This window comes from Aquarana catesbeiana, linkage group LG02, assembly GCF_042186555.1.
Source record: "Aquarana catesbeiana isolate 2022-GZ linkage group LG02, ASM4218655v1, whole genome shotgun sequence".
NCBI lineage: Eukaryota > Metazoa > Chordata > Amphibia > Anura > Ranidae > Aquarana > Aquarana catesbeiana.
The window spans coordinates 145,574,223-145,597,526 of NC_133325.1; the positions used below are offsets into that span (position 1 = coordinate 145,574,223).

The 23,304-nt window shown below is 42.7% G+C and overlaps 1 protein-coding gene across 1 annotated transcript in view; it reads left to right on the plus strand.

The window, feature by feature from the left end:
* The window catches only part of TARBP2 (TARBP2 subunit of RISC loading complex), a gene marked incomplete at its 5' end in the record, with an annotated part of 29,460 nt that extends 19,622 nt beyond the window's left edge, over positions 1-9,838 (plus strand). The window contains 3 exon segments of the mRNA XM_073613603.1: positions 770-897; positions 6,262-6,457; positions 8,080-9,838. Coding sequence (XP_073469704.1) covers positions 770-897; positions 6,262-6,457; positions 8,080-8,237 — 482 coding nt within the window.
* Between the last annotated feature and the right edge of the window lie 13,466 nt (positions 9,839-23,304).

Genomic DNA, 23,304 nt, shown 5'->3' on the forward strand with positions numbered 1-23,304 from the left:
GAATTATTTTTCTTTTATGGACCTTGTTTGTGCACTGGTGCGCAGTCATGTTGGCACAGGGCCATCCCCAAACTGTTCCTACAAAGTTGGGAGCATGAAATTGTCCAAAATGTCTTGGTATGCTGACACCCTAAGAGGTTCCCTTCACTGGAACTAAGGGGCCAAGCCCAACCCCTGAAAAACAACCCCACACCATAATCTGCCCCCCCCCCCTTCCACCAAATGATTTGGACCAGTCCACAAACCAAGGTCCAGAAAGTGAGTTTTGGGTGGAGGAACTTGACTGCCTGCACAGAGTCCTGACCTCAACCTGATAGAACACCTTTGGGATGAATTGGAGCGAGCCAGGCCTTCTCGTCCAGCATGAGTGCCTGACCTCCCAAATGTGCTTCTGGAAGAATGGTCAAACATACCCTTAGACACATTCCTAAACCTTGTGGACGGCCTTCCTAGGAGAGTTGAAGCTGTTATTGCTGCAAAGGGTGGGCCAACTCATTATTGTTATATGGTATTTATTCAATATACAGACTAAGACGCCATTAAAGTTCATGTGCGTGTAAAGATAGGTGTCCCAATACTTTTGGCAATATAGTGAAGATTTCTAGACATTTGAGTACTCTGGCCATTGATGTTGAATGGGGTAGGTTGTTTGTTTCTGTGGTAATATAACTCGCTCTCCACCTTTCCACACCCCCTCTTCTTCCTCTCAGAACAGTCATTTTATGAAGCTTGTTGTGGACTAAGTTGTTACATCGCTTTATTTTTACAGGCAGTGGCACATCCAAGAAGCTGGCTAAGAGGAATGCTGCTGCCAAAATGCTTCTTCAGATCCACAGAGTACCCACAGAACACCGGGAGAGCGGAGAGCCGGAACCTGAAGAAGATCAGTTCTCTATGGTAACGCTCAGGTTTATATTTGGGTGTGCATAAAGGTATTAACATGGTGATCAACTTTATTGATATGAGTTGCCTCAAGTGCAGCCCCTGACATCGCCAAAGGGCACAATCAGTAAATTGACTGTAGCAGTATGACTAGAGACACATTACGAGACTGCTAGACATCTCTGCTGTATGACTCTCAGGCACCCTCCACAGCCACATTTGGCACTTTTTTTTGGGATGGGGTGCCTGGCTTTGACAGGTTCCGGGTCAGATTGCGGCGGCAATCTACAAGGATCTTTGGCCCCCCCTCTGCGCAGTAGGAAATCGGCTGTTGAGCCGAAAGTCTAGCGAGTACTTGGATAAGGAAAACGGACTACCATCCCCAGGGACACTGAGGGCTGCACAATAAGTTAGAGGGCCACATGTAGGCCCTGGTCTGCAGGTTAGGCATCATGCCATTAGCATATTGGTCCTGGACCTTCAGATCCCACTGACAACAGGTAAAACAGATGTTTGGCATGCTGAGCTGTGTGAACAGCAGGTTAAAGATAAATGAACTCATTTAATAAGGCAAAGAACAATGGTCAAAGTATGTGTATGCTATAAGTTTGCATAAGCCTTCTTGTGGTAATTTGATTGTGAAGTGAACCCATATCTGTGGTTTATTGGGCTTTGCACATTATTGCATTAATAAGTCCTAGTGAGTTAGTGAATGGATAAAAAGTAACCATATGTGCAGCAGCACAAGTAGAGAGGTTATATACTGCGTGCATACTGTATATCAATTGTGCCCACTTAGAATCTCCACCTAGATATTTGATGCAAAGAATGATCTTTCCCAGCCAAAAGGTAATGTGTCTTGTTTTGTACAACGATATGGCCAAAGCAAGGCTGTGGTTGTCTTTAGCTGCATCTTCAGAGTTTTCTGTATTACCTTTAGGATGGAACTCTGATTATGCATCCCTGTACATTATCATTGCTTTTTGATGTATTCATAAGACGATTTATATGGGAAAAATTTTTTTAACTCTATGCACTGAAACAATTTTTTTCTCATCAGTCATCTCTCCAGGACAACACCCGAGAGAGCTTGACTCCACCACTGGAATGCAGAAAACGGTCACTGTGTAATTTTGTTTCAATGCTTTTCTTTTATTGAAAGTTGCAAAACATTTTTGACGTTTAGGTTTAAACTGTTTACCATAGCTCAGTATAATTTATATAATGTCACTTTTCCCACGGGGGGCGGGAAGGGGAAGACAAATACGAATCCGAGAAAAGAATAGAAGTAAGAAAAAAGGCATATCAAAGAGGGAAGTGCACTCCCTAAGATTAATTTGGTCAATCCCTGATATCTCACAGGGGGTCGGACAAGTATATTATCCAGGGTTCCCATTTACCATGATCCATGCCAACTTGTTTTTACCAGGTCGAAACTGATCGTGGGTGTCTTCCATGATCTGGCAATTGCTATTCTGGCTGCCGTAAAAATAAAGGCTACAAGTTTCCCTGCCTGTTTAGGTGTGCCTTCTACCGGGCGTCCCAGAAGAGCTTGTTGTGGTGATTTAATTAAATTCACCTGTGTAAGTGAGAAGATGAAATTGTAAAGGCGGATCCAAAAACATTTCACCTTGGGACAAGACCACCATATATGGATCAATGTGCTTTCCAAACCGCACCCTTGAAAGCAGGAGGGAGAGGCCCCTGGGACAAACTATGCTATTCTTGTCGGTACCATCTTAGCAAAACCTTGTACTTTGCTTCAATTAATGAGGTATTTATGTATGATTTTTTTGATGCACACTGTGACATTGTGGAACATTCAGCTAGAGCGAATGCCTCACCTATGTCTTGTTCCCACTTCTTCATGCAGAACATTTTTTCTGGAGTAGAGGTCCATGTACTATAGATTTTGGAGATAAAGCCAGTGTGCTTATCAAAGGATCTACATAAGTACTCCATTGATGTGGTTATATCAGCTGCCCATTGCAAGGTGTGCAGAAAATGCACTGTTTGCACATAATGAAGAAAAATTTCTGAGTTTGGAAGGAGGGATTTCTCTTGAAGGGATCCTTGTGCTAGAATCCCCCTATGATCAGAGGTCAGCTATGCATATCAAACCCTTGTTTGTCCACCAAGCAAGGGTCTGGGAATTGAGGCCTGGGGTGAAGTCTGGGTTGCCAGCTAGTGGGGCTATGGGAGTGTGTGGGGATTTGAAATGATGGGGTTTTGTCAGTCTATCCCATAGGTTTAATGAAAATGATAGTGTGGGGGAATTCAGCCACATCAGATGACTAATTGGTTTTGTGGGGTGTAAGGATGATTCAGTTTTCATTTAGATGGACGGAGGTGTTGAGAGGTAGCGAATTAGCTGTGCCAATTGCGCTGCACAAAAATACCTGGCTAAGTTCGGGACTCCCAAGCCACCCCTCATCTTAGGGGTGTATAGGGTGTACTTGTTCACCCGAGGCCTCTTATTCCCCCATATAAATGTTAGCACCTTGTTGTGGAATTTGTGTAAGTCTGGCATACAAATTGAAATAGGCAGTGTTCTGAATAAACAGTAACCTTGGCTAGAGATTCATTTTGATCATGTGCAGTCTACCGAACCATGGCGGAGGATTACTAACCCATCGTTGAAGATCAGACACCATTTTGTTGTATAGAGGGGGGTAGTTTGCCTGATATAACTTCTCTAGAGTGGGTGTTAGGAAGATTCCTAAATCTGGGAGGGCTTTCGTCTGCCCTTTAAATGGCAATGATTTTTGTAGTTGTACTACTGTGTCCGTGTCCAGTGAGAAGTTTAGGGCAACTGATTTTGAATAGTTGATGGAAAGACCTGAGATCATGGAGGAGTGGCGCACTGTTTGGTATAGGTCTGGTAGTGACATGACCAGGGATGAGAGGAGCATGAGGATGTCGTCGGCAAACATGGCACACTTGTGACTCCTAATTTTAATAGCCAAGGGTTCCAGGGTCCATAAAAATAGATTAGGAGATAGGGGGCATCCTTGCCGAGTTCCTCTGTGGATATCTATTTGAGGTGAGGTGTATCCCTTGACCTGGATTCTTTAGGGATGACATGGATAAAGGCTGCATTTTCATGTGTAGCTAAAGCCGAGCCTTTCTTCAGGTCATTAAAAAAGGAGCATAGGTGGGGCACCAACAACTCCGAAAACTTCTTGTAGTAATGCCCAAGAATCCATCAGGACCGGGTGCCTTTGAGGGGTGCAGACCCTTGATAGCCGCTTTTGATTTCGCCTTCTGTAAATTCTCCCTCCATCAGCTTAATATGACACTGTAGACTTTTAAAAGCTTGTTCCACTCAGCCAGAGGTCTCAACTGCTGCCTACAGGTTGGATGTAGCCCTTTGCTTGTCTTTTATCTGGCTTTTCTGTCACCATTCCTTCTACCGATATGAGGCCCTAACACCAACGATGAGGCGGCATTCCTATCACAAACACTAATGATGTGACATAATTCCTCCTACTGATATAAACTAGGGCACTATTACTCCCACTAATGCCAATGATGGGGAACTATTCCTCCTCCTGACCACAGGCACTATAAATTTTTTTTTTTTTTTTTTAATCTTTATTTACTTGGCATATTTGACAATATATCAAAAAGGAGTAATGGTAAAAAGACAAACAAAGGACAGTCATCATACATGGTCCAAGGAGAGCTGGAAATTAAACAATGAGATATAGCAACATATTGTAACGGCAGGGATACCTTCCCCGTCAAAGACCTTCAGTCCATGTGGACAGACCTCTCTCGTACCACGAGAGGATAGGAGGATGGCGCTATGCAATTTAGTCTCCCTGACCACCAAACCTGAAACATTGTTTACTCCCACTGATGCTGGGGTGTTTTCTACTCGCTGGGCAAAGTCCAGCCCCCTGAAGTCTAAAGTAGCGGTCCCAAATCTGTTTTGTGGCAACCAATTTTTCCAGGGATGGTGGAGGAGGTTGGTGACAGGCTATTCAGAGTTGGTCCTCAGCCCCCCTTTACAGCACAGCCCCGCTTTTTATATCTGTCCAGTCCCCTTTAACGCAGTCTTGCAGCGTTCTCGGTGCCCCTTTACAGTGCAGCCCCCTTTAAATTAATGTAAGGGGGGGGGGGAACTGCATTGTGAAGTGGCACTTTGATATAAAGGTACAGTACCCCATTACTGTGCAGTCCCCTTTATATCACAGTGCCCCTTTACATTACCGGTAACTATTTCCAGGAGTCTTCCAAGACAGCCTGGATTACCTATCTGGTATGTTTGTTCTGCCTTGGTTCTTAGACAAAGCTGGTTGATTAGAGGAACCATCTGCGGTGATTGTGTTTCCTGCCTCTGGGATGGATTCATACTCTATAGGAGCTATTCTGGAAAAAGGCCAGCTATTTTTTAAAAATGTTATTTATTTTTGAGAATTCAGTCATTAGTTTAGTACATGGGTGATGGCTTCCAGGGCCAAAAATTACAAATGGAGCTATAAATACAGTGTTGTGTTTTTTTTTTTTTTCTGTCTAATACTCTGCCAGGGGTGAACTATGAAGTGACCACTTAAAAGCTTAGTTTGATCTGAGTTCCAGAATGCTCTCAACTGATATGTTCAAACTAAAACTGCTGATGAGACTTGGAACACCAAAGAGAGGGAGGGTCACCTCCTCACTGGCTGTTTTCTGTTTAACTCTGTAAATTCCACACCACCATATGTGGAATTGTTTGTCGCATGTGGTTGCGACACGGCCCTATTCACTTCCAAATGAAATCGATAGGGGGCTGTTTTACTTGCCATGCATGCGTGTACAACTCTTTGCAGGGGCATATAAATGTGGCTAAAGGCTGGGTTCACTCTTGCCCGCAGGCTTCACCTGTTTTCACATTTTTCTTCTTTTTCTTCTTTTTTCTTTTTTCTTTTTTCTTTTTTCTTTTTTCTTTTTTCTTTTTTCTTTTTTCTTTTTTCTTTTTTCTTTTTTCTTTTTTCTTTTTTCTTTTTTCTTTTTTCTTTTTTCTTTTTTCTTTTTTCTTTCAATTGGGAACCAAGCCGAAAAAATGTGGGAGGCAAAATCTTTAACCTTCTCACATTACTTCACCTGCATGTACAAAAGCTAGACGCTAGAGTGGCAGTGTGAATAAAGCTTGACAATTGAGAAGTTGGTGGTTACAGGCAACACAGTTTAAGACCCTTTATTACTAGAAAAAGTGGGTTTTTTTTTACTATTCAGTAGAATTGCATATGACAGTGTTATGTTATGATATCCACATTCTAAGTAATGGTTGTGTTGGTTATATGTAATTATTCTTGTCCTTAACATTAAACTTCTCTTGTGGTTCTGCATCAAGAAAAGTATACCTCTTACATGGTGCTTGTTATGTCTTTGCAGTGTACGGGAGGTGGAAAGATAGATGGGGGCAGAGGGCGAGGTATGGCATGTACTTGGGACTCCCTCCGTAATTCTGCTGGAGAGAAGATCCTACATCTGAGGAAACATCCCCTAACCATCCTGAGCTCGGGGTTCTGCAGCCTTCTTCAGGACCTATCCGAGGAGCAGAGTTTTCAGATCAGTTATCTTGATATTGGTGAGTAAAAGAGAAATACACCTGGAGAGTTATGGCTTTGCACTTTTTTGTTTAAAGAATGTTTTAGCGTAATAGGACCTCTAAAAGGGATGAAAATGGATGACACTGTTCCATTTTTATATCACATGCAGAAGTATCATTTAGTTCCCACTCTGTAACTTAAAGTGAAGACTTCTTGTGAAAATGCTAGTGGCCCTGGCTGTGTCTGACTTGAGCAATATTTAAGTCACAGACCTGGAACAAACATGCTGTAAATGAGTGTCAAAGTTTTACAATTCTTTATTTTTGTACTTGTTCTGGGTCAACAATGCAGACAGCATTCTTGAAAAAATAGTTCAGCAGTAGGAGGGCCAGGATCGTAAGCTCTAACGAGCAGGGCCCTCTGATTCCTCTTACATTGTACTGTCTGCCCTCATGCTGTAAAGCGCTGCGAAAACTGTTGGCGCTATAAAAATCCTGTAGAATAATAATTCAGACTGGTCGGGGGGGAAGCAGTGGCAGTTCAGGTTAAGGGGGGCGTACACAGTCGGCTTACATTCTCCATGACAGTGACACATTTTCAAATGCATGACACAACGTCATTCTGAGGTTGCGCATGCGTGTCACACGCTGACATAGGGCAGTTGTGCCTTTTGCCCCCTTTATCAATTCCGGCACGGAGTGGTGGATGCCTTTTATAATTCTTACATGACAGATTCCCCTTAACCTGAAAGTTTTTGGTATTTAACCACTTCAGCCCCGGAAGAATTTGCCCCCTTCCTGACCAGGCCATTTTTTTGTGATACGCACTGCGTCGCTTTAGCTGACAATTGCGCGGTCGTGCGATGTTGTACCCAAACAAAATGTGTGTCCTTTTTCCCCACAAATAGAGCTTTCTTTTGGTGGTATTTGATCACCTCCTGTGGTTTTTATTTTTTGCGATATAAACCAAAAAGACCAACAATTTTGAAAAAAAACACTATTTTGTATCCCAAATTTTTATTTTATATATATATATATTTATATTTATATTTTATTTAAACAAATGTTTTCCTCCAGTTTTTAGGCCAATATGTATTCTTCTTCATGGTGGGGTGTGTTTTTTTTTTTTTTTTATCATGACTGCGGCAGACAGATCGGATACTTTTGACACTATTTTGAGACCATTGACATTTATACAGCGATCAGAGCTAAAAATAGCCATTAATTACTGTATAAATGTCACTGGAAGGGAAGGGGTTAACTATTTCCTAGGTGTGTTCTAACTGTGGGGGGGGGTGGGACTGACTAGGGGAGGAGAGTGATCGGTGTTCATACTTAGTATGAATACACGATCTCTCTCCCCTCCCCTCCCTTGAGAGAACCGGGATTTGAGTGATATGTTCTCACTCTATCGCGGGTACGCGCATCGGCTCCAGGGACATGCGGCGTGTACGCGCCTGCTGTGACGTCTTCAAGGAGCGACGTACAGCTACGGCGATTTGCACAGCGGCTAGTGGTTAAAGTAAAGATTTTCTCGCTTTTACTTGTCACTACATTTTCAATCTGTATTTCCTGTCATACGTTTGTTTTTGATGCTCCATTTGTCATCTCTTACTATGTTGAATGTGCGTGTACTCATTGGCTTTGCATTGTTTCCCCAGAGGAACGCAGTTTGAGTGGCCTATACCAGTGTCTAGTGGAACTCTCCACCCAGCCCGCCACTGTATGCCACGGCTCCGCTGCAACCAGAGAAGCAGCACGTGCAAATGCAGCCCACAATGCCTTGCAGTATCTGAAAATCATGGCTGGGGCCAAGTGAATGTGGTGGGGGAGCACCCGCTCCCCCAGGAAAAATGAAATCGCACAACCAGCTTACCTTATGTCAGTCAAGGACTCGAGACTTCAGGAGCCTAAATTATAGTCACGCAAATATTGAGATGGGAGCGACACTGGTTTTCAGATGAAGATGCATCTTTTATATATTGCTTTTTTATTTTGGACTGGACTGATGAAATCCTACATATTTTTTTAAATGTGGTATGTTTACATGTATGAAACGTGGAAAAAAAGTGGGATTAAGGGATATTTTTATGTTTCATTGTAAACTCAAGGAAAAGGAATTGCCGGCACTAGGAGTATAATACAAGAGCTAATCCTATATTGCCAAACAATATAAACATTGCAGAGTATTGCAATCTACCTAGCTGTACTAGCAGCTTCTTTTTTATTTTTATTTCATTTTTTTATTAAAAAAAAAAAAAAATTGACACCTGGCCTAGCCCAATTGCACTTTTTGGCTGTCATGTAAAAAAAAAAAAATCAAACCTTGTGTGCTTGAAAACAATAGATCTTTAAAGGGTTACAGTCTGTTTAAGTTCATAAAGCAGCCAGAGTAGAAAAGCCTGTTCACTGACAGCTTATGACAGTGAAGGATCACTGCAGTGGTCTCTCTGCACTTGTTTAATATGCCTCATGCTGCTGAACGGAGACCTGTGGCACTGACTAAGGAGGGGGGAGCAGGCATTTCTACTATGTCAGTGGCTGCAAGACTGAGCTCTGCATTTTCTTGCACAATAGAAATGGTTACATGGTTTAACTGGAAAGTACAATTAGGATTTAATCTCTACAAATTATATTGTTATGAACTCCTCCTCAGACATACACGTGCAACATGTGTATGATGACATAATCAGATTTCTGCTGTTGTGAGATTGAAAAATGACCCCGACTTTTTCCTGGTAATAATTGGGCCTCTTTTTATTTGTTTTATTTTAAATGTTGTTAAAATGTTTCCAGTGTTACATATTTTTACCCAAACAATGAATTCATTATGTTTTGTTTTTTTTTTGTTTTTTTTTTTAACTTTTACTCTACATACAGAACGCTTCATTCACTCAGATGTCCCAATCTGTACTGTGTGAAGGCCATCTTCAGCTGCCCTATATGCAGAGGTGTTCCATCCAGGGGTGTGCAGGCAGCCTGTTGAATTTGGTGACAGGCAGCCAGCTGCAGACCTCCACACACAACTTGGAGTGCCCATCTGTGGATCTGATGCACCGATCAAGATTCAGCTTGATTTTAACAAGATGAGTGTTTGGGACACCTGTTCATCCCAGGCGGCTGAAGAGGTCCCTTCGGACGGCCGTACAGATTGGTACACCCGTGTCAATGTCTCTTCAGTATGCATGATCTGGGATGTCGTGTCAGCTAAGTGTTTCAGTTTGAAACTAACATTTCTGAAGGACACTAGAAATTTTGGACTATAAAATAAATTTGGATTTTTTTTTTTTTTCAGTTTTCTCTGTTTTTGCAAAGATAAATGAAATGTAAAGATGACAGAATTTGTACCTCAATGGTTTAATCCTTGTTTGGTCTATTTTGGAAAAGTGATAATGCAAAAAATAAAGCTGTCTAAACAAATGTGCTGGTTCCTTGATGGGTTGCGATATTTGTGACAGATCAGACTCCTTCCCCACATTGTTAGGGCTTGTTTCTCTAGTCGTCTGTCCAGGACCGCACTAGAGATAGGCTCCACCTCTGGAGGCAGGAAATACAAAATTTAAATCCATAAAGGGTGGCTTCTGTCCCTCTTCCCCAGTCTTTGTGTTTCCTCCACCGGAGGAGGAGGCTGGATGGGAGCTCTCCTTCCCCTGAGCCTAGGCAGGGCTGCCTAAGGAAGAGGGGGAAGGAGGTCTGCAGGTATCTGTACAGGGATGGCAGGCATCTTTTTCCCCCCGTCAGGCTGCAGAAAGCTGATACCGGCATCCTCCTCCATGGATAGCACGGGAAGAGCTGGTGTTCCCCGCACAAGGCTCACAGTCTGCTGGCCGGATACTATGGTATCCTGGCGTGAGCCCAGCAGGGGGCCAGCGTAGGCCTAGAGTTCTGGCCTGTGGAACACAGGAGGAGGGCAGCACATCACTTCCAGGGCAAACGTGGACGCTGGATCCATGGCGGTTTTTTAATAACTGCCAGCCACAGCAAGCCCCCCCCCCCCCCTTAGTGAGACGGGATCCAGGCTAAAGAGTCATGCGGCTGGTGGGGGTGCACAAAGGTATTGGTGAAGGTACAACCACGGGTTGGCTAAAGTATCTGACAGCAGCTTGTCTTTGTTTTGTTTTTTTCTTTGCCTCCCTTCTCTTGTCTAAACCCAAAGAACCAGAGAGGTCAGGGGGGAAGAAGGTGTCCGTTGTGTACGAAGAGATTCAAAGAAGGGTGGAACAAGCCCCCTTTTTGTAAACCCTGTATTAATAAATTGGTTTAAAGGAGGCAACGGGAGCATGCAAAGAATTGATTTCTGGCATTAAGAAATTAAGGCTATAAAGTCAATGCTGTCAAACCTTTAAACCCCAATACAACCAGCCCCAGAATTGGGGGGGGGGGGGGGGGGGATCGGATCCTTTGGATGAGCTAAGTGAGACAGCATCATCCACAGATATTCTGAGCCAAGGGACAAGTTCACCCAGATACAGGCTCTCGCTTGAGGAGGTGAATACCTTTTTATTGGGGGTGATCTATGAGACTGAAGATATCAAAGAAGAGCAGGCCTCCTTGTCCCTACATGACCAGGTGTATCCGACCCTGAAAGAAGATCAAAACAGGGCATTTCCGGTACACAGCGCACTGGCTGACTCTATCAAAAAGGAGTGGGTGGAACCAGAGAAAGCTATTTTTATTTTTTCCTAAAAGCCTGAAAAGGATATTCCCCTTCAGTGAGGATTCTGCCTGTTTATGGAATAAAGTGCCCAAAGCGGACGCAGCTTTCTCCCAGTGCGCCAAATAAACGGACCTTGCCTTTGAGGACATGGGTGTAATTAGGGAACCCATGGACAAGAGGATGGAGGTACTGCTAAAAAGGTCATGGGAAGTAGCTATGATGAATTTAAAACCAGCAATGGCTACAACAATAGTAGCTTGTAATTTTGGAGGCCTGGCTGGACCAGTTACAAGGCCATTTTGAAAGTGGGACCTCCAGGAAGGAAATTCTAGATTCCTTACCCATGCTGCACAAGGCAGAAGGTTATATGGCAGACGCGTCTGCAGAGTCGGTCAAGTTATCGGCAAAGACCGCTGCCCTAGTAAATTCCTCTCGCTGGGCTCTATGGTTAAAATCCTGGTCGGGGGACCTGGCCTCAAAAGTTAGGCTGTGTGGCATCCCATTTGAAGGAGACCTCTTGTTTGGACAAGATCTAGAAAAAGTTGTAGACTGTACTGCCGATAAGAAGGCTTTTCCTATTAAAAATAAGAGAGCCCCAGGAAAATTTTTTTTTTTTTTTTTTTTTTTTTTTTTTTTTTTTTTTTTTTTGCCCCCAAAGACCAGGTTCGTCAAAGGGGCAGACGCCAAAAGGGTCAACCTCTAATCAGTGGGTCAGGGGGAAGCAGAAGGGTGTCCTGTTTTCCTCTCAAAAAAAAAAACAAAAAAAAAAAAAACCAAACATATCCCAGTGATTTTAGGCCCTGTGGGAGGGAACTTGGGGCAGTTCCTCCCACAGTGGGGGGAAAAAGCCTACCTAAATGCATTTATACTAGGGCTGTTGCTGATTAAAATTTTCATGTTCGATTAAACGATTTCAACTAATTTTGATTAATTATTACACACGTACAGATCCAGCTACTTTTAGCTGACGTTCTGCGTAGTTCCCCCCCCCCCCCCCCCCCCCGTACACGTTACGTTCAATTGGAAAATACCTCAGCGGGCTATGGCATCACCCTACAGTCTATTTAAATAGCACCGTTGTGCATCAGGGGAGACCGATGGAGAGCCAGAGACATCCATCACCTGCTGAGACAGCAAAGTGTCAGCTCTTTGGTTATCCAGCAATCAAGAAACATTTATGATGAGGGCACTTTGATTGGAAAAAAAATGTCAGTTCATCGTCAAACTGACTTACAGCCAGGAAAGCCCTCAGATATGTTGATTTTTTTTTTTTTTTTTTCATAGCCAAGTCCAGGATTTACTTAGATGTTTATCTGAATACTTTGACCAGTGAGATCAATCAAATCGTTAGGATCTGCCTTCCTCAATTTATGATTTCACGGACATCGACGTCACTGGCCAGCCCCCCCCCCCTTCCCTTCGTTAGCAGACGGAGGCACTTGAGGAAGGGGGGAGGAGTCCGGTGACGTCGCTGTTCGTGCCGTCACTGGATCTCCGGAACTCCCTGAAGACCCGGAAGCCGGCTGAGAGGTGAGTACTGATCAAAAAAAATTAACTATTAATTTCCGCAGCCCTAATTTTTACTGAGGTTAATTGGAAGGCTATCGAATCCAGTTCAACAGCACTTCGCCTGCAAGGATGTTCATAACCACGCCTCCCAGGGATCCTCAGAAGACGACTTGATAGACCAGCGGGTTCTTATTCCAGTGCCACAGCGAGCAATAACCCATGGTTTCTACTCCACGTTGTCGGGGAAATTCCGCCTAATACTGAACTTTAAGTCACTGAACAAATGGGTGATCAACAAGAAATTTTGGATGGAAACAATCTTTACGGTGAAGTAAATTCTTCTGCCGGCTTGCTTCATGGCCTCCCTGGATCTGAGGGATGCTTATTTACATTATATATTAAAAGTGTAGCGCTAAAGTGAAAAAATAGGTGTAAAGGTATAGGACAGAAGGATATCTATTTAAATTTGGAAAAGCAAATGACCTTATCTGATCCCAAACCTGAAAGGTATGTGTACTAAATGGTGCAGTGAATAAGGATATAACATCCAATAACAACACACCTGTGACCAAGTGAAAGAGCTCTATCCTATCAGAGAGAGCATAAAACAATACAAAAACGAAAATCATAAATATAATAATATGCAATCAAAACTCATCTGTGGTGGAAAAATTATATAATGTCAAAAAAACGTCCACAATGCAAGTGGGGAGATGTGCCTCCCAAATAAACCATAAAAACATAATAAATTAGTCCATATTATGTATGGCGTGATCAACTCCAATTGAATCCCAGGCGGGTAACATCACAACTAAAAAATCCGAATCTGAGTAAGGGATGGAATACTCTTACCGACTTGGGTGGACTCACAGGCCGTTGGCGGTGAGTCAATAAGGCTTGTACTGTCTTAAGATGAATGACAGTGTCAGGATAGCTTGTACACCGGAAGGGTTCCTCTTCAAATGGGGGGCCAGGATCCTGCCCCAAAGGGTCTGTACGGTCACCGTCTTTCTCAGCATGCATGGACCATATATGAAGAAAAAACAAGGAGCCTCGACATGGTGTAAATCCAAAGATTATTTTTCAGATAGTATTTATTAGATCACTCAAGATCATCAGGCAATCCATAAAAGTTAAAAATAGGCAGAATCGATTCCAGTAGTACAAAGTAAATAAAAATTGGTAAGCGTGGTAAAAAGTGGCTGGGTACAGCAAAGAAACCCGACCGGTTTCGTCTAAAAAGACTTCGGCTGGGGTATATGCCATCCCGCCACCTCCACGCTTATATACATTCATAATAATGATGTCCTAAAAACAGCTGTTACAGCGTCGTGCGCGCTGACTTCCTGAATTCAAAGCGTGCGTTCCATACGAAGTCACGTGTGAACACATTAGCCAATGGGGAGACGAACTAATAGCACCGCCTCTATCCACCAAGCCTCGATGTGAATCTTGTCACGTTGTGCGCACTCCTTGGACAGAGGAGTCCGTTCCTCAGTTACTCACCCAATCAGAGCCAACGCCGTATGACGTACACACGACCTCCATCATGTGACAGCGTCTGACGTGCCGATAGGTGTACATCATTGTATTACACCGGAAGTGAAACACACATCACAAAGGCTATTGGAACGCAAATGTGTTCCAAATGGGTCATTGAGGATTTCTATTAGAACGTGATAAATTATATATCTAAACCGAATTGCAGTGATCATTATAATCTCCCAAAATAATAGATATATAAACCAAAATTTGGAATGCAAATGGATAACCCTGTTAATTATACTAAAATGTACATTCCGGAAGTCAGTAGGCATTATGGCTACATTGTAAACAATAAAAAAAAAAGAATTATTTTTAATTTAAAAGGCATTGGCCATTCTTGTACAAAATTATAATTATATGCCTTAGTACCCATCTAAATCATGTTAGGTCATGGCACATATGAGGCCAATGCCCCCTAGAGGAATAAGGAGCCATACTACAAATACATACTTAACAGCATTTCTCTCATAAGTATAAAAAAAATTTAATTAAATTATATAAAATTAAATAGATTGTGTATATATGAAATGAGCATAACAGTAAATGTAGAACTAATCTCTAGAGGTGTAAAGCCACCATACACTATTATTTGAGAGCAAAGCCCGAAAGTACCTAGCACAAATATAGCTGATTTTAATTACCAATATAAAGAGTAAACCTAAAAGGAAAGAGAATAGAGGGAAAAATCAAGATTGGTTAATAAATGAATTGATGTCCCACTCAACATTTAGCCCATGGGGCGTAAAACATCTTAATTGGTATATCCAAAAAGTTTCGAGCTTTGATACTCCTCTTATACATGACTCCCCTCTCCAGTGGGGGATAAATTTGTCTATTATTTGGAACTTAGTGCCAGTGGGATCTCGATTGTGACAGGCTAAATAGTGGTTGGGAACACTATGATTCGTACGTCCCTTTTTAATAGATTTAATATGTTCATTAACCCTTATAGCAAAAGTACGAATGGTCCTCCCCACGTACTGCTTCCCACAAGGGCAAGTGATGAGATACACGATATACCTCGTAGAACATGTAACAAAGTGTTTAACAGAATAGTCTTTCCCCGTGGTGGTTGATCCGAACGTATCAATCTTCCGGGATTTGAGTGTATTATGTTTACACACCCTGCATTTTCGACAGGGAAAAAAACCCTTCATATTTTGAAAAAAAGAAGGAACGACTGGGGGGTCAGTTACATTAGGTGCAATCTGTCCCCTCAGGGACATAGCACCCCTGTAAATCACCCCTGCTTGTTCAGGAAGAACTGGTCCGAGGACGATATCATTTTTTAAAATGTTCCAGTGCCTATGAAAGATATCCTTAACCTGTTTGTGTTGAATTGAAAAATTCGTAAGGAAGGACCATTTATGTTTGTTTTCTACAACGGGTTTAGGTTGTTCCGAGATGAGTGAACTTCTGTCTACCAAAGAGACATTATGAATCACTTCGTCAATCTCTGATGCATCATACCCTTTATCCATAAATCTCGACTTCAGTAGATTAGCTTGATCGAAATAATCTGTAAGTTTTGAACAATTGCGTCTAATCCGCAACATCTGACTTCGGGGAATGGATTTCAGCCATGTTGCGTGATGGCAACTATCGATCGGAATGTAACCATTCCGATCGGTGGCTTTGAAAAAAGTTTTGGTGGTGAGATGGTTATCAACCACTGAAATCTCTAAATCAAGGAAGTGGATGGTCGACCGGCTGGCCTCATAAGTCAACTCTATCCCAATCTGATTGTTATTCAAGAAGCGTATAAATTCGTCCAGAGATTCCATACTTCCTTTCCATAGGAGGAGGATGTCGTCAATGTACCTAGCCCACAACTTCAATTGTGGTGGGTCTAGGGCATAGACGACATCCTCCTCCCATTTGGCCATAAATATGTTGGCCAAGCTAGGGGCAAATTTTGCCCCCATAGCTACCCCCTTTTTTTGGAGATAAAAATCTCCACTGTACCAGAAGTAATTATGTTTGGTGGCAAAACATAATAAATCCATAATGAACCTCTTCTGAGTACCTGGAATTGTACCATTCCTAGAAAGGAAAGAGTTGACCGCTTCAAATCCTACATTGTGGGGTATACAAGTATACAGTGCCTTAACATCTGCTGTGGCAAGAATAAAATCCTTACTGTATGTGACACTTTCGAGTTTGGCAATGGTGTCCTTAGTGTCTCTTAAATAAGATGGTGTGGATTTCACTAATGGTTGAAGAAAAAAATCTATATATTTCCCGATAGGGATGTTATAGAATTTATGCCACTTATGATGGGGCGACCAGGAGGTTGTGTGACATTCTTGTGGACTTTCGGTAAATAATAAATAATCGGAACACGTGGGGCAGCTGGGACAAGAAAACTTTTCTCTTTCTTATCAAGAATTCCCAGTTGGGAACCAGTGTCTATCAAGTCTACCAAAGCTTTCTTAAACTCAGATGAGTTTAAGAAAGCTTTGGTAGACTTGATAGACACTGGTTCCCAACTGGGAATTCTTGATAAGAAAGAGAAAAGTTTTCTTGTCCCAGCTGCCCCACGTGTTCCGATTATTTATTATTTACCGAAAGTCCACAAGAATGTCACACAACCTCCTGGTCGCCCCATCATAAGTGGCATAAATTCTATAACATCCCGTATCGGGAAATATATAGATTTTTTTCTTCAACCATTAGTGAAATCCACACCATCTTATTTAAGAGACACTAAGGACACCATTGCCAAACTCGAAAGTGTCACATACAGTAAGGATTTTATTCTTGCCACAGCAGATGTTAAGGCACTGTATACTTGTATACCCCACAATGTAGGATTTGAAGCGGTCAACTCTTTCCTTTCTAGGAATGGTACAATTCCAGGTACTCAGAAGAGGTTCATTATGGATTTATTATGTTTTGCCACCAAACATAATTACTTCTGGTACAGTGGAGATTTTTATCTCCAAAAAAAGGGGGTAGCTATGGGGGCAAAATTTGCCCCTAGCTTGGCCAACATATTTATGGCCAAATGGGAGGAGGATGTCGTCTATGCCCTAGACCCACCACAATTGAAGTTGTGGGCTAGGTACATTGACGACATCCTCCTCCTATGGAAAGGAAGTATGGAATCTCTGGACGAATTTATACGCTTCTTGAATAACAATCAGATTGGGATAGAGTTGACTTATGAGGCCAGCCGGTCGACCATCCACTTCCTTGATTTAGAGATTTCAGTGGTTGATAACCATCTCACCACCAAAACTTTTTTCAAAGCCACCGATCGGAATGGTTACATTCCGATCGATAGTTGCCATCACGCAACATGGCTGAAATCCATTCCCCGAAGTCAGATGTTGCGGATTAGACGCAATTGTTCAAAACTTACAGATTATTTCGATCAAGCTAATCTACTGAAGTCGAGATTTATGGATAAAGGGTATGATGCATCAGAGATTGACGAAGTGATTCATAATGTCTCTTTGGTAGACAGAAGTTCACTCATCTCGGAACAACCTAAACCCGTTGTAGAAAACAAACATAAATGGTCCTTCCTTACGAATTTTTCAATTCAACACAAACAGGTTAAGGATATCTTTCATAGGCACTGGAACATTTTAAAAAATGATATCGTCCTCGGACCAGTTCTTCCTGAACAAGCAGGGGTGATTTACAGGGGTGCTATGTCCCTGAGGGGACAGATTGCACCTAATGTAACTGACCCCCCAGTCGTTCCTTCTTTTTTTTCAAAATATGAAGGGTTTTTTTCCCTGTCGAAAATGCAGGGTGTGTAAACATAATACACTCAAATCCCGGAAGATTGATACGTTCGGATCAACCACCACGGGGAAAGACTATTCTGTTAAACACTTTGTTACATGTTCTACGAGGTATATCGTGTATCTCATCACTTGCCCTTGTGGGAAGCAGTACGTGGGGAGGACCATTCGTACTTTTGCTATAAGGGTTAATGAACATATTAAATCTATTAAAAAGGGACGTACGAATCATAGTGTTCCCAACCACTATTTAGCCTGTCACAATCGAGATCCCACTGGCACTAAGTTCCAAATAATAGACAAATTTATCCCCCACTGGAGAGGGGAGTCATGTATAAGAGGAGTATCAAAGCTCGAAACTTTTTGGATATACCAATTAAGATGTTTTACGCCACATGGGCTAAATGTTGAGTGGGACATCAACTCATTTATTAACCAATCTTGATTTTTCCCTCTATTCTCTTTCCTTTTAGGTTTACTCTTTATATTGGTAATTAAAATCAGCTATATTTGTGCTAGGTACTTTCGGGCTTTGCTCTCAAATAATAGTGTATGGTGGCTTTACACCTCTAGAGATTAGTTCTACATTTACTGTTATGCTCATTTCATATATACAATCTATTTAATTTTATATAATTTAATTAAATTTTTTTTATACTTATGAGAGAAATGCTGTTAAGTATGTATTTGTAGTATGGCTCCTTATTCCTCTAAGGGGCATTGGCATCATATGTGCCATGACCTAACATGATTTAGATGGGTACTAAGGCATATAATTATAATTTTGTACAAGAATGGCCAATGCCTTTTAAATTAAAAATAATTCTTTTTGTTTTTATTGTTTACAATGTAGCCATAATGCCTACTGACTTCCGGAATGTACATTTTAGTATAATTAACAGGGTTATCCATTTGCATTCCAAATTTTGGTTTATATATCTATTATTTTGGGAGATTATAATGATCACTGCAATTCGGTTTAGATATATAATTTATCACGTTCTAATAGAAATCCTCAATGACCCATTTGGAACACATTTGCGTTCCAATAGCCTTTGTGATGTGTGTTTCACTTCCGGTGTAATACAATGATGTACACCTATCGGCACGTCAGACGCTGTCACATGATGGAGGTCGTGTGTACGTCATGAGTAACTGAGGAACGGACTCCTCTGTCCAAGGAGTGCGCACAACGTGACAAGATTCACATCGAGGCTTGGTGGATAGAGGCGGTGCTATTAGTTCGTCTCCCCATTGGCTAATGTGTTCACACGTGACTTCGTATGGAACGCACGCTTTGAATTCAGGAAGTCAGCGCGCACGACGCTGTAACAGCTGTTTTTAGGACATCATTATTATGAATGTATATAAGCGTGGAGGTGGCGGGATGGCATATACCCCAGCCGAAGTCTTTTTAGACGAAACCGGTCGGGTTTCTTTGCTGTACCCAGCCACTTTTTACCACGCTTACCAATTTTTATTTACTTTGTACTACTGGAATCGATTCTGCCTATTTTTTAACTTTTATGGATTGCCTGATGATCTTGAGTGATCTAATAAATACTATCTAAAAAATAATCTTTGGATTTACACCATGTCGAGGCTCCTTGTTTTTTCTTCATATATGGTCCATGCATGCTGAGAAAGACGGTGACCGTACAGACCCTTTGGGGCAGGATCCTGGCCCCCCATTTGAAGAGGAACCCTTCCGGTGTACAAGCTATCCTGACACTGTCATTCATCTTAAGACAGTACAAGCCTTATTGACTCACCGCCAACGGCCTGTGAGTCCACCCAAGTCGGTAAGAGTATTCCATCCCTTACTCAGATTCGGATTTTTTAGTTGTGATGTTACCCGCCTGGGATTCAATTGGAGTTGATCACGCCATACATAATATGGACTAATTTATTATGTTTTTATGGTTTATTTGGGAGGCACATCTCCCCACTTGCATTGTGGACGTTTTTTTGACATTATATAATTTTTCCACCACAGATGAGTTTTGATTGCATATTATTATATTTATGATTTTCGTTTTTGTGTTGTTTTATGCTCTCTCTGATAGGATAGAGCTCTTTCACTTGGTCACAGGTGTGTTGTTATTGGATGTTATATCCTTATTCACTGCACCATTTAGTACACATACCTTTCAGGTTTGGGATCAGATAAGGTCATTTGCTTTTCCAAATTTAAATAGATATCCTTCTGTCCTATACCTTTACACCTATTTTTTCACTTTAGCGCTACACTTTTAATATATAGTTTACGTGCACAAATCTAGTCGTTTTGTAGTGTTGGCTGCTGTCCTGACTTGTTGGATTGGCGCGGTATTTTCCCGATTTATATGCTTATTTACATGTCCCGATCCACAAAGAATCTCAAAGGTTTTTGAGGGTGGCAATCAAGTGGGGAAAGCGGGCCTGCCATTTCCAATTTGGGGCCCTGCCATTCGGCCTGTCCACACGAAAATCCTGGCGGAGGCACTGGCCCCCCTGAGAGGAATACAGTGGGGCAAAAAAGTATTTAGTCAGCCATCAATTGTGCAAGTTCTCCCACTTAAAAAGATAAGAGGCCTGTAATTGTCATCATAGGTATACCTCAACTATGAGAGACAAAATGTGGAAACAAATCCAGACAATCACATTGTCTGATTTTTGAAAGAATTTATTTGCAAATTATGGTGGAAAATAAGTATTTGGTCAACTACAAACAAGCAAGACTTCTGGCTCTCACAGACCTGTATCTTCTTCTGCTCCTCTGTCCTCCACTCATTATCTGTATTAATGGCACATGTTTGAACTTTTTTATCAGTATAAAAGGCACCTGTCCACAACCTCAAACAGTCACACTCCAAACTCCACTATGGTGAAGGACACCAGAAACAAAATTGTAGACCTGCACCAGGTTGGGAAGACTGAATCTGCAATAGGCAAGCAGCTTGGTGTGAAGAAATCAATTGTGGGAGCAATAATTAGAAAATATAAGACATACAAGACCACTGATAATCTCCCTCGATCTGGGGCTCCACGCAAGATCTCACCCCGTGGGGTCAAAATGATCACAAGAACAGTGAGCAAAAATCCCAGAACACACGAGGGGACCTAGTGAATGACCTGCAGAGAGCTGGGACTGATGTAACAAAGCCTACCATTAGTAACACATTACGCCACCAGGGACTCAGATCTTGCAGTGCCAGACTTGTCCCCCTGCTTAAGCCAGTACATGTCCGGGCCCGTCTGAGGTTTGCTAGAGAACATTTGGATGATCCAGAAGAGGATTGGGAGAATGTCATATGGTCAGATGAAACCAAAGTAGAACTGTTTGGTAGAAACACAACTCGTCGTGTTGGGAGGAGAGCGAATGCTGAGTTGCAACCAAAGAACACCATACCTACTGTGAAGCTTGGGGGTGGCAACATCAGGCTTTGGGGCTGTTTCTCTGCAAAGGGAACAAGACGACTGATCCGTGTACATGAAAGAATGAATGGGGCCATGTATTGTGAGATTTTTAGTGCAAACCTCCTCCCATCAGCAAGGGCATTGAAGATGAAACGTGGCTGGGTCTTTGAGCATGACCGTGATCCCAAACACACCGCCCGGGCAACGAAGGAGTGACTTTGTAAGAAGCATTTCAAGGTCCTGGAGTGCCCTAGCCAGTCTCCAGATCTCAACCCCATAGAAAACCTGGCCGGAGTTGAAAGTCTGTGTTGCCCAGTGACAGCCCCAAAACTACCCAAAAAATACTTTTTTGCCCCACTATCAGTCATCCCATACTTAGACGACCTTTTATTTTTTGCACCCTCCGCACTCTAATTGCAAGGAGATATGCGGGTGGCCATTTCTTTTTTTCTGGAAAAGCTGGGGTGGTTGATTAAACAAGGAGAAGTCGAACCTAACCCCGACACAGGCCATACAGTACTTAGATCTTCTGCTTCACTGAGTTCACCAAGAACCCTATCTCACAGAGGAGAAAATCGAAAAGTTAAAGACAACAGCAGCCTTTTTTCAAAACGATCTGGCAGTTTCTATCCGTTCAGCCATGTCGGGTCTGGGTCTCCTGGCAGCAACAATCCCAGTAGTACCGTGGGCAAGTGCCCATTTCAGTTATCTTCAGGCCAATATCCTGAACAGCTGGGACGGAGCGAAGGAATTGCTGGACACGACCTTCCACCTATCTCCAAAGAATGAGAGGTCTCTGCTGGTGGAGGGATGAAGAGAACCTTGTGCAGGGTCTACTATGTTCTCTTCCGGTGTCTGTCTGTATCACCACGGATGCCAGTGGCTGGGGGGCCAATTGGGGATCAAAAGTAGCCCAAGGGGGCTGGGAGAAAACACAGTCCCAAAGATCGGCCAACTGGAGGGAGTTGCAAGCAATCTGGGAAGCACTAAGGGCATTTGCCAGAGAGCTGAAAAGTCACCACGTACAAGTCCTCTCGGACAGTGTGGTAGCAGTCTCTTATTTAAACAAACAAGGGGGAACACAGTGGGGTTTATTTACTAAAGGCAAATCCACTTTGCAATGCAAGTGCACTTGGAAGTGCAGTCGCTGTAGATCTGAGGGGGACATGCAAGGAAAATAAAAAACAGCATTTTAGCTTGTACATGATTGGAGGATAAAATCAGCAGAGCTTCCCCTCATTTCAGATCTTCCCCTCAAATCTACAGCGACTGCAAAGTGGATTTGCTTTTGTAAATACCCCCCCATGTCTGTCCTTAATCAGCTTGGTGAGCGCCATCTTTTCTTGGGCCGAGAAGAACCTGAAGTCAATATCCACAGTCCATCTAAAAGGAGTGGACTATCATCTGGTGGACTTTCTGAGCCAGAATGGTCACTATAAACAGGGAAATCTTCCAGCTAATGGTAGAGAAATGGGGCCTTCCAGAGGTGGACTTGTTTGCCAACAAATCAAATGCCAAGGTTCCAGTGTACTTCTCGCTGGAAAGAGAAGTAGGGGCCAAGGTGATGGGCGCCTTGGCCCAGAAGTGGGCGTTTTTGCCTATGCTACGCCTTACCCCCTCCCCCATTCAAACTTGTTCCCCTGGTTCTGAGGAAGTTTGTTCAAGAGCACACCACAATTATCCTAGTGGTCCCGTATTGGCCGAAGAGACCTTGGTTTTCCATGCCGTTGCGCCTGGCAGAAGAGCCTCCCCTCATGCTGCCCGAGAGGAAGGATCTGCTGTCTCAGGGCCCAGTCCTATTAACAAAAATACAGACCCTGAAATCAGCTTGGTGTCTGAAGAAAGCTCCCTGAAGTCTAATGCCGCGTACACACGAGCTGACTTTACGGCAGACTTGGTGCGGCGGACTTTCCGAATGAACGGACTTGCCTACACACGATTAACCAAAGTCCGACGGATTTGTACGTGATGACGTACAACCAGACTAAAACAAGGACGTTTGTAGCCAATAGCTGCCCTAG